At 36.6% G+C, this 16845-nt stretch overlaps 1 protein-coding gene across 1 annotated transcript in view; it reads right to left on the bottom strand.

Annotated features, from left to right (window-relative positions):
• Window positions 1-2500: 2500 nt before the first annotated feature.
• Window positions 2501-16845, bottom strand: part of gabra5.S (gamma-aminobutyric acid (GABA) A receptor, alpha 5 S homeolog) — an 83395-nt gene continuing 69050 nt past the window's right edge. Inside the window, exons 9-10 of the mRNA XM_018249808.2 lie at window positions 6148-6359; window positions 2501-4612 (exon numbers count right to left, since the gene is read on the bottom strand). Coding sequence (XP_018105297.1) covers window positions 4289-4612; window positions 6148-6359 — 536 coding nt within the window. The 3' untranslated portion in view covers window positions 2501-4288. The remainder of the gene's footprint in view (window positions 4613-6147; window positions 6360-16845) is intronic.

Genomic DNA, 16845 nt, shown 5'->3' with positions numbered 1-16845 from the left:
TAAAAAGTTATATAAACTGCGATTCAAGGGGTCTTATTTACCTAGCGACCTGTAGTTGTGGTGCTCAATATGTGGGCAGAACGTACAGGTCACTGAAAGAGAGGGCAAGGGAACATCTAATACCCATTGATCTGGACAAAATGGAAGAAACAAATTTTTCAAATAAGCGCACATCTGCTATTGGTAAACATATCATGTGCAGACATGGGGGTGATTTTTCACATATTAAATTTCAGGGCATAGAACATGTCAAATTGGGACCACATGGAGCCGATATTAAGAAAATAATTGACCAAAGGGAAATCTTTTGGATTTTCACTTTAAAGACTAGGCATCCACATGGTCTCAACAATGACTGGGAAGTAACATGCTTTTTTCAGCCATAATGTGTGTATAACAACCCAAAAACGTGCATTTGTAATGATTTATGAGTGAATAACACCGCTGTTAAATTAGTGTAAAACCAATATGTCTTTTATATTACATTATGATAATATTGGCTGTGACCTATATGACGTGTAACAAACAAAACATATATTCTTTTGTTTGCTTTGTTTTACATCTGAGATTTTTTTAATGAACACAGGTATATAAGGCACAGGATATCCTGTGACCTCACCTCTGAAGAAGTGCCAGAAGGGGGCATGAAACGCATCAGGTGATCTAACATGTCATAGGGTGGGAGTACATCTGCTAAGGATGCCTGTTTGTTGTTTTAATTTTTTCAATAAAGCTGGACAGTGATTTTTTACCCTATGTGTGTGGAATGGCTTTCTCGCCCCCTAAAACCCCTACATATGATGTCCACTGGATTGGAGACCAGTAAGAGGGAACGAGCACACCATTGGGACTGGACACAACGAAAGAGTGGCCACGGTATGGACTTGTGAGTCTTTTTTCTCTTTCTCTAAGTTATCTTGCCTAAAAAGATTTCAGTTTATAGCCTATAATATACACGGTTACAGTAGCCAGTTACAGGCGTTACATAAGATAAAAAGCAATGAGTTCTGTAAGTTCTGAGCAAAGAGGGCTTTTTTTAAGGGTATTATAAATTACCAGCAACTACATTGCCGGTAAATTTGTAATACTGGCCCCGGCCTTGGCAGGTGTTTTATCGGCTGGACAACCCTACTCCCTGCATAATCCACTATTTAAAAAAGTGTCACATAAAGTCGCACAGACCTCCCCATGCAGAACAGTGTGGCGGAGCTCACAGGCACCATCTTCAGTATCTTTGGATCCTCTTCTTCCCTTCGGCTATTTATGGAGCATTCTGGCACATGTAGATGTGTATAGCAAACAGTTTTAACTCCATATTTGTGTAAATGGTGGTCCTTTAGCAAACTTATCGGAAGATACTGAAAATGGCACCAGTGAGCGCCACACTGGGGAGGTCTGTGCCAGTTTCTGCGACACTTTTTTAAATAGTGGACTATGCAGGGAGGAAGCCAGGAGGTGGGTGAATGGGGGCTATAAGATGAGGACTCTCTTTTGGAGGGGGCTTTAGTTCATCTTAAAGGTGGCCTTATATACTTGAACTGGAGAGGCTGTGGTGTCAGTTTATTAGTCCATGCCTGCCCGAACTATATATTACAAAATCTGGCAGGTTTTTTAAAAAAAAAAAACCCCCGTTGGGCAGGGGCCTTTTTGATGCATTTATGTGGTTGTCCCCCAGGCCAGTGATAAGATCTGATGTGGTCCATTAGGTGACCAATTAAGCAAAGATTGGGCATATATTTGCCTCTTTGGCAACCTCATCAATGTTTTTAGCCAGATTTACTCTTTTTCCTAGTGTGCCCCATTTTTGTGCTTTGTGTGCAGGGTTTTTTTTTGCAGACAAACAAACCCTGTGATCTTTTTTCTGTGATATTTTTTATTTTGCAAGAACAACACATATTATTTAAGGAAGTAAAGTTATTTTATTTTCGTTTTTATTTCATTTTTCAATTAGGCCTTGTGTATACATTTTCCATGGCTAAAATGAATTAACTGTAACTGGCCTGTTGCTGTGTGCTTCTTATTTATATTTTGTGCAACACGGTGCCTGTGCCTCTGTGGTGATGGACTGCCTTTTCATTTCTATTAAAGGCATTGATAATTATACACCATTTTATAATTTTAAAATGTATTTTAAAATGTATATAGGTTGCACGGTTGAATTGCCTACTGGAGAGAGGTAGGAACCCAGACATCAAACCATCTTCTGCAATTTTCTGCACCTCAAAGAAGTGGGACCTCTATATATATGAATATGTATCTTTTTATTAAATGATTCCTTAAGAACCTTGGTTGAAAAGAACAAAAGACAGATTATACTGAGAGCTCTGCCGTTACTGGTCAACGGTTATAGCAGATGAAATATCTGACGGTGTCCTGTTGGTGCCCTTTGTGGACTGGCAGCCTACAGGAGGCTCTGTTTGGCACTTCACCTGATTTTTATGCAACCAAAAACCAAGCCTAGATTTCAAAAATAAGTACCTTCTTCGAGTCCACTGGGAGCAACATCCAAGGGGTTGGTGAGCAACATATTGCTCGCGATCCATTGGTTGTACATCACTGCTGTAAATAATGGATTACTTTGTCAATATTATCAGAAATGATTTACATTATGAAATACCTTTCATTATTACAGTACAAGTCTGCAATAGAAGTAAACACCTAAAACTAGGCATAGATTGCACTTAAAGTAAAGTGAAACAGAAGTTTTTTTAAAAATTCGTTTTAATATAAATAATTGCATTTTTAAGATAGTTGTGTTTCTTTAGTATAGCAGAGTTAATATATTTCTTATGTCAAACATTAATTAATTATCGAAGAAACATTTGAATGAATCTAAATGTGAGCTTGCTTTCAGTAATTTTTTATTTGCTGTATTCAGCTTGTTTGCAATTTTTTGGCTCCGATTGTCAATCTTTTTCTTTTGTGCACAAGAATAACCACACTTAAAATGAAGAAGCTCTTGAGTTTAGGCCAACACTAATCATCCTACAGGCAGCTTGATTGCAGGGTATCCGCCGAGTTGGTGAATGTCCACAAGGAAATATAATAATTGCTGAAGGCTTAGTGAAGGCAGTTTGAGCGTTCACATATTTCCTATAAAATCAGTGTCATTTTGCTTATAGCATTGTCTGTATTTACAGAATTTGGTGTGAAAAATATATAACACGTTTGTTTTTCTGTAATACTGTACTGTTTTTCTGTAATACTTTGTTAAAGGCAGGGCATTTCCAGTCATCAAAGTAATCAATCAGATTCATAAATAACACATCCTTTAACAAAGTCTGTGCAGATTTACAATGTAATGGATGTAAACTGGAATAAAAGCTTTTTCTGGATTTCCAATAAATACCCTTGATGCCCTGAAGCAGCAGATGTGCAGATTTGATACACAAATTCCCACAGCTACAAATAGAATGGTCTGTGATGGGAAATATTTCTACACTGAAGTAGCAGAACTGTCCTAAACATCTATGAGAATAGTCCTGCCCCTTTTGCATTGTTATCAAATAGCCGAGAAAGCAAAAGTAGCATCGTAATGGTCACTGAAATAAACTCAAGTTAACGCATGCTCATTTGCTATATACAACAGTAAGAATTGGTAAAAAATGTTGTGCATTCTGTATGCAAAATAAAGCAATGTTAGCACACTGCACGTGAAAATACTGACAGAACAAAATACTTTGGTTGCAAATGGCATTTGCCTTCTCCTATGACAATACCATCCTAACATTTAAAGGCAATATATATAAATAAGTTTGTAATTTGCTAGAGATCTCCTATAAGTGAGATTAAGATGTCTTGCATTTGCATATATCTAGATCTACTCTGCATGGGTTCTGCATGAAGAAGTTCAATAGTTAATATACAAATATTCTACCTTAGAATGATCCCATTAGTATAAAATATGGCACAGAAATGCATCATATAACAGCATTCTAATGGCAACGTTTTATGCATGTATTTAAAAAAAAAAAGGTCCTATAGAAAACATGCATATCTCAGCAATTTTTAAACAAAAATGCAGTTTGGCGATAGAATACTTTTTTTTGTGTAGTGACAGTATCATTTGTGAAAATGTTTTTTTAGATTAAAGCACAAAAAGCATGCAAAACTATGTTAAAATGCACATAAAGAAAGCTATGGATTTTAAGACTTTTTATTTCATTGGCATAGACCATAGACCTTGCTGAACTATAACTGCAAACAGCCTACCCCATTGGTTCCACTTGCAGTTGTGCAGCAGGCACAGTTTGTATAATTTAACTAAGAACAGCTATAAATGCATGGCTTATATGTGTATTGGTAATACTTGAGATGCTTTAGCCGGAGCCCCTTTAATGACCGGCTCCCTGTTTAGATACGTTGCCCAATAAACCAAGTTGAATGTTCCGAACATGACGGGGAAAACTATTCTTGACATTTTGTCAATCTTACTGACACTGTTATAAGTCTTTTTGTTCTCAGTGCATTTTTCTTCTGCAGTCTTCATGTGGATTGAAGATGCCATGCCGATGACTGATGAAGTTAGATCTTTAGACATGTTTGGTGTGTAAGTTATTCTCCCACCGTATGAATTAATAGGCTTTCTTCCTAATGATTCTTGTTCTTTTTTCTGCAAATTAAATTAAGAAATACAGGGTAAGCTTAAACAGCAGTAAAAGAAAACTCGGTTTTCTTAGTGCAGTGTGTAAAGCATGGAAAACATTGCTTTTTAATTGCAGTCAAACCTCTATTTAACATTCCGACATTTTTACTACTTTTGCTACAGTTTTTGTCTGATATATATCAGATTTAACATTGCATTTTCCCTCCACCAAAAATGTGACCAGAGTTTAAATCTGTATACAGTATAAAAATATTCTTTTGGGTACGTGTTTAACATTTTGTCCAGGATACAATTGACAATATACAAATTTAAAAAAAGTCACCCATAAGCTTGGCCCAAGTGAGAAAAAGAGACTTAAAGAGGAACTGGACTATTTTTGGAGAAAATTCCTCCAAAAAATCCAGGACATAGACTGGTTATTAAAGTTAGCCTAGCTTGAAGGCCATAAAGGATCAGAATTATCATCCTAACCTTTCAGCATGTTGAAATATTAGGAGGCACTGGTCAAATCCTAAAAAGAATTATGTAGACCAATATGCTAAATGAGCTAAATGGCACAAGTAACTTCCTTATGCTATACTGTACTAATGACTTTAATAAGCACCATGTATAACACAGGATATTCAGATTTTTATATAGTATATACATAGGGGGAGATTTATCAAGGTTCGAAGTGAATTTGAGAGAATTTTCGAAGTAAATAAATTCAAAATTCAAAGTAATTTTTTGGATACTTCGACCATCAAATAGCATACTACGACTTCGAATTTACTTCGAATTCAAATCAAAGTAAAATAGTTTGAATATTCGACCATTTGATAATCAAAGTACTGTCTCTTTAAAAAAACTTCGACTTCAATACTTCGTCAAATTAAACCTGCCGAAGTGCTATGTTAGCCTATGGGGACCTTCTAGACCATTTTTCTAAGTCTTCACACATTGAAGTAAAATCGTTCGATCCTACAGTAAAATCGTTCCAATCGTTCGATTCGAACGATTTAATCATTCAATCGAACGATTTTATGGCCAAATTCTGTGAAAAATACTTTGACTTCGGTGAAAAATACTTTGACTTCGATATTTGAAGTCGAAGTATTTCAATTTGAGGGTCGAATTTCGAAGTATTTATCACTTCGAAATTCGACCCTTGATAAATCTGCCCCCTAGAGTAGTTAAGAAATATATAAGGCTAACTTCAATGATCCCAAACAGTTAACTAAATATTTGAGGACTGAATCAGCTTGATGATATTGGAAGTGCAACTTTCTTATTAAAACTAAAACAAAATTTTGCAGATGTTAAATTCAAACTAAGCCATTCTGGATTCAGTTCAACACAGGGGAAAACTTCCACTTCAAGTATATAATTGATATTACTATATTAATTTAACTCCAAATTATCTGGCTTATACTCCCTTAGAAATCAACAAAATACATCATACTCATAACAAATGACCAAGAAGTCTTTTTGTGTGTGTAATAAACTGTTATCATGACTAATGCTTTTTGCATCTGTTTACTGTTCATTAATGTAATGGTTACCTTTATTTTTGCTGCTTCAAGTGCTTTCTTTCCATCCCAGGCCCAGCTTCTTTTCGTAAAGTAATTCACAGTCGCAAATTCAATCAGCGCAGAGAAGACAAAGGCATAACAAACAGCTATAAACCAGTCCATTGCTGTTGCATAGGCCACTTTTGGTAGCGAGTTCCTTGCGCTGATACTCAGAGTTGTCATTGTTAGCACAGTGGTGACACCTTCACAAGAGAAAAAGTTGAATCTTAGTGAGAGAAAGGATAATGGTAATAATGCTGTTAATAACGCTTGTATTTAACGTGGATTTTTTTTTTATATAAAAAAGCACAATTTTAAATAAAAAATTGAACATAGCCTGCAAAGCACTATTTCAGTATATGAAATGTTTTAATACAATGTGGAAAGGCACTGTGATTTATTCACACAACCAGGTAATGATGGGACTCATCAACCCTATAATTTCTGTGTGGTTTAACATCTTTCCGTATGCCTTGGACATGGTTCACAACTTATTTATGAATACATTATAAACAGCATAAGTCAGATATAACAATACAATTGACTACTTCACAAGACAAAATGTAGAAATCTGTTCACAAACACCAACCAAATTGTTCCAGCACTGGAAGAATTAGTCTGATTCCTTAATACACTCGTATTTTTATTGTTAAATGAGTGCGTTTGTTAAACTTTTTTTTCTAAATACAAACAAAAAAAATGTTACAGAAATATTCTAAAATTTGAACAGCTGGGAATGGTAAAGGACTACATTGGAGGTGATCAGCGACTGCAACAATAGAGTGGATTTAGAGCTGAATACAAAAGAAACATTTTTTTTATAATCGAAACTCTCAAATTCAAATTGTGAATTATCCAAACTCGATTTGAGTGTTAATTCAAATTCAAATTCACAGATTTTTCATACTCTGGACCTTTAATAACTCGAATTCGACTATTCACCAACTAAAACCTGCCTGTATAAGTCAATGGGAGAGGTGCAGTGACCAATTTGGAGTTTGGTCTAATTGGATTAGAGTTTTCAAGTTGGTAAAATTCGTCCGAGTTTGACATATTCTATTTTATTAATAAATAGTAGAATATTCAAATTTCGAGTAAAATCGAATTAATGTGAGTTAAAAAAAAAACATGAATTCGAAATTCGACCCTTGACAAATGGTATGTGTGCCACTGCTTTATAAATAAAGGTGGTTCCTCCTTGGGCCTAATCATGATGCCCACTGGCCTACCAATATTATGCCCACACAAAATTCCTAGTACCAAAATATGTTGTAAGTTTTATAAGTTTGTACAGTAACACTTGTTTATTTGGGAATCACCTCCTGAAGAAGATTAAAGCTATAAAGCAACTTAGAAATAACAAGCCAAGAGTACTTTCCGGTACATTATGTAAACATACAAGCACATTGAACATTCTTGATGCAGAGTAGCATATCCTACATGCTTTGATTTCATGTTATGAGGCCATAGTTGCACCTCTGCATATTAGACTTTGAGAGATCCCGTTATAGTACTGAAGAGGGTTAGATTAGTACCCTGAGTGAATAAGAAGAGATCAACCAAGTATTAAAATGAGAAGTGAGAGCAAATTCAGCCTTCTTGCATTTTGACAAGTTACCCTGAGTTTCATCATAATAAAATATGGCAGTTTATAAAACAAAAACAACTTGTGCAAGCAGGCCCGAATTTATGGCGAGGCCACATAGGCCGGGCCTAGGACGGCGATATTTTAGGGGCGGCATGCCACCCAGCTGCATCCTTAAGTGCACTGGGGACGCGAAGCTCCTCAGGGCTTCTGTGCATTAGAGCACTGCGGCCGGCGTTAGGACCCGATGGCAACAGGGGGCGGGGTCGGAGGTGAGCGGAAGCAGCCGGCACTGGGACCATGCGGGCCTCGGGGCACCACTAACTCAAATCCGGCCCTGTGTGCAAGGCAAGCAACCAAAAACATAGTCAATAACAGGAATGTACCTACTGTATATTTACTGTTTAGGTCTGTAATGGAATCTGTAGCTTAACATTATTTGTATTCGTGTCAATATTACTTGTTACTACAGAGGGATGGCATCACTTTATCTGGAAACCCAATATTCAGGAAGGTGCAAATTGCTAGAAAGCCATCTCCTATAGACTCTTCTTCATATCAAATAATTCAAAATGTTACAAATGTTTTCCTTTTTCTCTGTAATTATAAACTTTGCCTTGTACTTAATCCTTACTAAAGGCAAAAAATCCTACTGGTTTATGTAATGTTTATATTATGTGTTGGTAGAGTCAGAGTAAGGAGATCCAAATTACAGAAAGACCCATTATCCAGAAAAACCCCAGGTCCCAAGCATTCCGGATAATGTTTCTCATACCTGAAATACTGATATTCCAGCAAAAATGCAGCTGTGTTGGCGCATAATCGACTTTATACTGGTTGGATAAAGTTACATTACATTTAGTAAAGTCATTTGTTGTTTTTAATTAGTTGTATATTTTTGGTCTCTAGGGTTGTCTCAGATACAGTATCTATAGCACTTTGTGATACACAAAAATGGCAAGGTGTTAATGATCTTTAGTTCATTATGAAGTTGTCATACCATTTGAAGATTCACTGGCATGATGAGGAATAAAGGGATTCAAATATTTTTTTGTAAGTTTTATGTGGTTTCTTGGTTATTTCAACAAGTATTCGGAATGTTATGCTGCACAAATTTATAATTGCTTTATCATTTTTTGCATTTGCTGAGAGAATGGTCTATGTTAAAATGTGGCGGTGGCTATTTTTCATTGACAGTAGTAGCACAGGGACCATAAATATTGCCTAGAAATCTTCTCAGCCATGTTAACACCAACTTATTTATTTGTAGGTACTTTATTTACTAGGAACAATGTTGAAACCCTTCACATACTACAGCCCGTATGTTACATTAAAAATAGGGAGGGATAGTGTATAACTTTATTTTACTCTGTACATTTAAATGTGCTCTTTTGAAAGAAATGTTTAGGCATAGGATGCATTCTCCACAATGCTCTCAAATACTGAAAGGCCATTTATTCTCGAGCCCATTGTAAGCAAATCATTGTTATATTTTTATTGATTTCCTTTTTCTCTGAAAAAATGAGACAGTGACTTGTATTTGATGAACTGCATGAATCCATATTGGTTGTCATTCTTAAATGTTATAGACCAAATCCTTATAAGGAAAATCACAGGTCCCATGCATTCTATGCTTGTATTTCTTGTTACTAGGTGGTAACATTTTTATGCAAACAATCTTAAAAAACTTGCAGTACGCTGTGCTGTTCTATTATCCAAATATTTTACATTTGCTTTTGGCGTTGTTTTCTCCTGATCACATCTATGAGCACCCAAGTTTGCACTTCTAAAGATGATTGTAAATGAACAACTAAACAAAAATGTGGAATTGGGAACTAAATTGCAATGCAGAAAATAAATATATATTTATATTCAATTTTGAATTCTGACATGGGGCTAAACATATTGTCAATTTCCCAGCATGTGACTTGTGCTCTGATAAACTTCAATCACACTTTACTGCTGTACTGCAAGTTGGAGTGATATCACCCCCTCCCTTCCCCCCCCCAGCAGCCAAACAAAAGAACAATGGGAAGGTAACCAGATAACAGCTCCCTAACACAAGATAACAGCTGCCTGGTAGATCTAAGAACAACACTCAATAGTAAAAACCCATGTCTCACTGAGACACATTCAGTTACATTGAGAAGGAAAAACAGCAGCCTGCCAGAAACCATTTCTCTCCTAAAGTGCAGGCACAAGTCACATGACTGGGGGCAGCTGGGAAATTGACAAAATGTCTAGCCCCATGTCAGATTTCAAAATTGAATATAAAAAAATCTGTTTGCTCTTTTGAGAAATGGATTTCAGTGCAGAATTCTGCTGGAGTAGAACTATTAACTGATGCATTTTGAAAAAAACATGTTTTCCGATGACAGGATCCCTTTAATTTAAAGCATCATACAAAAAACTACTAAAACACATTTAAATCCTTCCATTACATTTTTATCAGTATGGATTTATTCTAGTTAGTAAACATCAATCACTAATTTAAAAAAAAATGTCAGTGCCAGATTTCATCAGACACTACATTTAAAAGGCTGAGTTCATAACATGGTTTATCAGGAAAGAAAGCGTCAGGGATATCATTTTACTAGCAATTTTATTCAGTGTTTAGCAGAAGATATTGGTGCCATTGTAGGCATAGGTTTATAATGGTTAACACCACCAAATGTCAATATTTACCTAGAATGTGCCAAACCACAGAAGGCAGGTATGCTGCATTCATATTGATCCTCTAGGTTACACCAAATGAGTGGAGCGGACGGTTCTCTATGAGTCCAAAGCGCAATAATGGGAGTAATGGTAATTTCTGGGCCTCTCTTTAGTAATGTTAGTAGTGAATGACGATTCCTTTTCCTTAAGGGGGTTTAAAACTGTCATGAAACATTTCAGAACCTATGGTCCCAGATGCTTCCAAGTCCTCTGTTTGCCCACACTCACTTCTTTATCCATCTTCCTTTCACACTCCTCTCAGAAATAGGCTGCTATTTCATCCCTTTGTTCTCATCCAGATTCTGGTATAGTGTACGTGAAGAGGTGGACAAGGCATGGACGAGAAACTTTTACTGCAGGGGATGGAGCTTTCATATTGAAACGTGTTACGATTCAGCAGACACAATAGCATCAGTGCCTGCAAGAGCTGCAGCAAGATTACTAGCCAAATTTACAGACTATTTTTAACTCTCTCTATTCCGTAAAGCATTGAACTGAATCACCTACCTGAAATCAAGATATATAGAGATACAATATAAATTGGAACAACATACAAGCTTTTGACATCAGGTTCCAAGTAAAAGATCTCATACCTATATAGATAGGTACTTGACAGGAACATGCAATAAGGCTATCTGTAGAAGCTGTAGCAGTGGTGAAATTAGGTGTACTTTTTCACTCTTGGGTTATTAGTTTTTTGGATTTCCACCAGTGTCAGGATTTATGAAACCATTACTCTTCCCTTAGGTATATTTCATGTTTGTGTTCAACTAGTATTTTAAGTTCATTTAATTCTCCTTCCAGCTTCACAGATAAACAGTTGGCGCTAGCAATTCTTGCCTTCAGATAAATGGTTCTCTGTCCAGTCTATTAGTTTCTAACATTTCACTGCTCCTAGTGCTGGCTGTTTTTTAACAAAATGAGCAGTAAGTAATCATTACTATAGTGTCTTAACATAATTTTTCTTAAGAGTATCTTTTCCAGTAAAACCTAGTATGCTGATTACTTATGCCACAAATCTATGTAATACAGTGCTTAGGTTTAACAGAAATTTTGTATAGATGCAATTTTCCTGATTGACAATAATCCACTGCCATCAGTTCCTGCATTTGCAGCCAAAGCCATTATTACTTAAAGAAAAAATGTATTCTCATTATCAGCAATGTACTGTATAGATTTCCATCACTTTTTCTATTCAAAAAGTTAAATATCATAGGTCTGTTAAGTCAATCTAAATGGAAGCAGCCTTGACTTTTCTAGAAGTAACCTAATCAAAACTGCTAATCAAACAGTAACCTTCTATGGGCAAATTGCTACGAAGATGTTAAAATGTGTGAACAGCGATAACATAAACAAATAAGGACTTGTTTATAATAAACAGAAACTCTTCTATTCTAGCTATACAGATGGAAACTATTATATGTATACTGTCCATTTGTTAAAGGGACAGTTCTTTGATTCCAATACAGTATATAATTTTATTGTGCATGCATATAATAATATAATAACTAAATTCCTTAGTGTCAGACCCTGATCTAAGGGCAGATTTACTAAGTGGGGGAAAATTTGCCAGCGGCAGCTTCGCAGGCAGCGCAGCACTTCGCCAGGCTTATTCACTAACATGCGAAAGTTGTGTCCAGGGCGCCGAACGCTGGCGAAGTTGCGCTATCATTAATTCAGCAAGCAGAGCGAAGTTGCGCTAGCATTGGGTAATTTGTCTATGGTGGGAAGTTAATGGACGTATATGTTGCAGCAAGTACATTACATTACACAAGCCCAGGGAAGTTTAATAAAAGAAAATAGAGTTGTTATATTGCCCTACACATGAGCCCAGTGTATAGTTTATGTGTCATATGTTAGGAAATGTAGGGAGGGAAAATGTATGCTCTTTTGCACCCTGAAAAAAGGAAAAGAAGCCAGCATTTCTTGGGAATTAAATTTTGGGACCTAAATTTTGAGGAAATCCTATCAACTCTATTGCACTTTGCCTGGTCTGAGGTGGCAATGACAAGTCTGGCGCAAGAGGTAACATTCAGTAAAATCTGAATCTTAGTGAATTTGCGCAGTTACGTCCCTTCGCCAGATCGCAAATTTGCCTGGCGATTGAGTGCGAATGTGTGCCAGCGTCACTCTCTTTCACTAGCGAAGTTATGCCGCGCCCGTTAGTAAATCGGTGAAGTACCAGAATGACATCATGCTGGCAAATTTTCGCCACGGTTAGTCACTTCGCCCTTTAGTAAATTTGCCCCCTAGAGTCTCATAAAGTTAAAGGGTATAAAAAAAGGGTATGTAGGTTTTGTGTCTCATGGGAAGCTAAAAACGGGCCTGTGGGATCCTGAATGGTATGCCCCCATCATTTATATAGTTTATTTAGGCAGACACAGAACTGCTCTTGATAACTATCCTTAACTGTCTCACACTCACACAGTGTGCTATAGCAGGATCTACTACCCTTCCAACACACACACCCTCTGTCCAGAGTAGAGTAAAAAAGAAGAACTATAGGTTCATCCAGTGTCGGACTGGCCCACAGGGATACCAGTGTTAGTGGGCCTTTGTGCTGCTAAACATTTGGTCTATTTCATGGCCATTCCCTGTTTCTATGAGAACAAAGAGTCTAAATAGATGAATAATAGTTTATAGTATACATAACTAAGATAGACTAGGGGAATGGAGACTGAGTGAGGAGAGGAAGAATTATAGTATTGAGAGTACTGAGAGTACTGGGGGTTTAAACATAGGCTATGATTATGTGTCATGTAGACACAAAATGTGTTAGGGAGACAAGAAGGCTTTTACTATTCTATAAATTACAAAAATAATAACTATCACTTTTATGCTTAGTATTTCAATCAAAGGAAAAATATGGCAAATGTGTCAAATAGGTGACTTATTGCTCAAAAATGCTCTCGCTACTATTTTTGGTGGCATTTTCATAGTTGTTAACTGATCCACAGGAACTGCTGTTGCTTTGTCACTATTGCATTCACAGAGAAAAACTGTAGTAGGCAGGCAATCATATAATATAATGCTCTTATCAGTCAGCAATAAATTGTGTCTTGAAAAAATTGGAAATTGAGTTATGTTTTTTTTTATTTAGAGAATTGTAAAAGCCTTCTAGTCTGAATAAGCATTCTTTATTTGTCATTGCTGACTTGAGTACTGGCAACATATCCAAAACAATAACAACATATTGATCTAGCAACAGCAAGTCAATTATCACCATTTTTTACTCCTAGCTTCTACTTTAGAAATAAATGAATAAACGTCTACATAGGAAAGTGAAATCTATGTTATACAGTAGCTATGTCTACCTGAAAAGAATGTTAAAACATGAAATAAAGTAGCATTGCTCAACAGACCGCAAATAAAACAGATTTCCATGTCCTTGTATACACTGTGTCCTATTACTGTGAAGCTGCCTCTAAACCGTGTTTATAATAGGCCAAGAGATTAAAGTGAATAGCGATATGCTGTCTGGGTGCACAGCACGACACACACTGAGCGAACCAAATAAAACATACAAATGCTAATAATTATTCATTGTAAGAGCTTATAATTAACAGTATTCCACACTGTGAAACAAAATTCCATCTCCTATGCCATCATTGTTTATTATCAGTAGTTTTTAAAAATTAAAAAAAAAATCTCTGCTGTCGAAGGCTGCTTGTGATGTAATAAGAGCCCAGTTTCATTTCCACCTAGCTTGCTTTTATTTCCATTTCATTTGCAACTGCCTCAAGGTATAATACAAAATGAGATTGTTCTTATCTACATAAACCAATAACGCTATGTAAGATGGAAACTAGTCTCTACAGAATATCAGTGGATTGTAGGAAATGATTTTTAGTTGACTACTGTGTTTTTCTACATCTTGCTGAAAAGCTTGCCAATATAATTGTGCTATTCCCCCAACATATTTCCTGTCATTCATTTATAGAGGGAACAAACCCTACTTGTGCCACTAAACTATTTAATAAAATGTTACATATGCTCCTCTAAGCATTTCTTAATGTCATCCCTCTGGTGTCAGTGCTCCCCAGTGTAGGCAGTTGCAATGTGCAAGCAACATAATACTACATTTAGAATCCTGCTCCTCAACGTGCTGCCCAGCTTCTACACCAATTACACACACATTTGTTAAGATAATGTAAAGAAAGTTCATCCGAACTTTTGTTGTATATTTCTTGTTGTCAAGCAAAAATGATATGTATTGTAACTTCCGATTGAGTTATGATACCTGAACCTCAAAGCCACCTTATACACACAGTGTTTATTATACCAGCTGTTAATGTTTTTCCAGTTAAAGGTACAGTGACTCTTGGAAAACATGTCTGTGTGGCCTGAAAAAGTATAGATACGTGTGCATTTCTGGTGCATGATATGGGCTACAAAAGTCTGTCTGATTGAAAAAGGATTCATTTGCCCCTCTCAACCAAGTAAATAAGTAAGTGACACCTAAGAGAAGAGCTGAAAATGCAAGTTAAAGGGGTGTGCTTCCAACACACATTGGTTTTCCTTGATGTGAGAAGGAGAGACACAACTGTTCCCTGGATAAGAGAAGCAGAAACAGTGCTCCTTGTGTGGCTAATTATTCCTCAATGTTTTTAAAATCTAAATATTCAAATGGACAGAGAAAATAGCAAAGTGGTAAAAAGTATCCACAGTAAAAAAAGAAAAGCAGTGGTATGTCAAGTATACGTTTGTTGCATGATCTGTCTTCCAAGTAAATTTTATTAATCCAGCATATCATCTTGCAGGATGTAATGTAGTCCCATAATAGGGCCAGAATGGGTTTGCAGATACAGTGCAAAGGTCAACTGTGGTCTGGTCAAGTCCCTAGTAAAGAACAACCAGTATGTGCATGTATTCTCCTTTAACTGTTTTCATTAATACTAAATAGTTTCAGCATTCACAGCTTCCTGAATAATACAGCTTTGAAAAGTTTAATTAATTAAAAGCTTTTCAGAGTAGAAACAGTGTTTAAGAATAGTTATAATCAATAGTGAGTTGGATAAAGAATGTTACACATCGGATAAATTCAGAAGTCCTGCTCATTCAGCAGAAGTCATACTATTCCCTAATATAGAGAACAATAAATCTTTCAAAAGCATTAAAGCTGATTTCTTTTCAAAAACATAGCCCAACAACTTAAAACTATCAGCTGCTATGACTTATAAACTAAGGACAAATTTTTCCATTACTGGGCACAATATCTAATACATACAATCCTTATATATTTTATCTATCATGTAAGAATGAGCCTTCTTCCTTGCTAATTGCTCAGGGTTCTTTAAAAGTAATACAAACCATACACAAGTCATTAGCAGCCAAGAGTTTGACATTGTAAATCACTGAATATTTTCTTAGATGAGACCTATACGTATTCTTTTATGGTTTAATATTCATCATAGATTAACTATATAGACAAATATTATGTGCATATATTTCAAAATGGAAGTAAAAAGACCACCAGCCTTCAAAAGACTTCAAAAGAAACTAATGTGATGATGGATAAGGAAGTAAATTTGTCAAAAAAAAAATATACTGTAATTCATGAAAGTACTGTAGCTCTGTATAAGAAAGGATTTTGAAAATTAATTTTAACTCAGCTCAGAGGTTTTGCAATAAGATTTTCTTGCATTCATCATTCAATACTAAAACTACAAAGATACTATTTTTATCACTAGGCAGAGTACAAACTTAAGTGTTTGGCTTGGCTGTTTTTCTAAGTAACTGTAAAGAAGACTTACCTGGCGTCCCAAGATGGTGGCGTCTCCCATGCGTATCTTCCTGGGCGCAGCTCTGTGACCTCACGCCAGCATCAGTCACGTTGCTGATGCCGGATTGGTCGCCAGCGCCGAAGTGTCAGCATCGGATTAGATGCCAGCGTCATGTCGTCACTGCGTCCATTTTGGTGCCAAAGGAGGCCTATAAAAGATGCTGGAGCACTGCTCACTTTGCCCTACAATAGGTTCTTCCTTGTGAGTTCCTGGGTGCGCTTCTAGTGATTCTATTTCTTGATTCTGTGTATTGACCCTTTGCCTGTTTCCGTGTATTCCTGAACTCCACCGCTCTTCTTCTAAATCCTAATCTGTACCTAGAACTATTGGACTGGTGCTTCCTCCTTGGTCCGCTACTCCTGGCTGAGCCTTCCGGCAACTTACAGTATTGTAGGGCCATGGACCCTTCCGAGGAAGCCCAAATGGATTTTCGGCAGAGCCTTCCATATACTGATGGACCACATGGAGTCGTATGAAGCTCAGCAGTCTAATTTTGGCCTTGCTCTGATGACCATTCTGGACAAGCTGTCTGCTCTCTCCGGCAACCCCGGCTCCACCATTGGCTCCACTTCCGGTGTCTCCAGTCCACACCTCCGAGCCATGTAT

Source organism: Xenopus laevis, chromosome 2S (assembly GCF_017654675.1).
Source record: "Xenopus laevis strain J_2021 chromosome 2S, Xenopus_laevis_v10.1, whole genome shotgun sequence".
In the NCBI taxonomy this organism is placed as follows: Eukaryota; Metazoa; Chordata; class Amphibia; order Anura; family Pipidae; genus Xenopus; species Xenopus laevis.
This window is presented reverse-complemented; position numbering and strand designations above follow the sequence as displayed.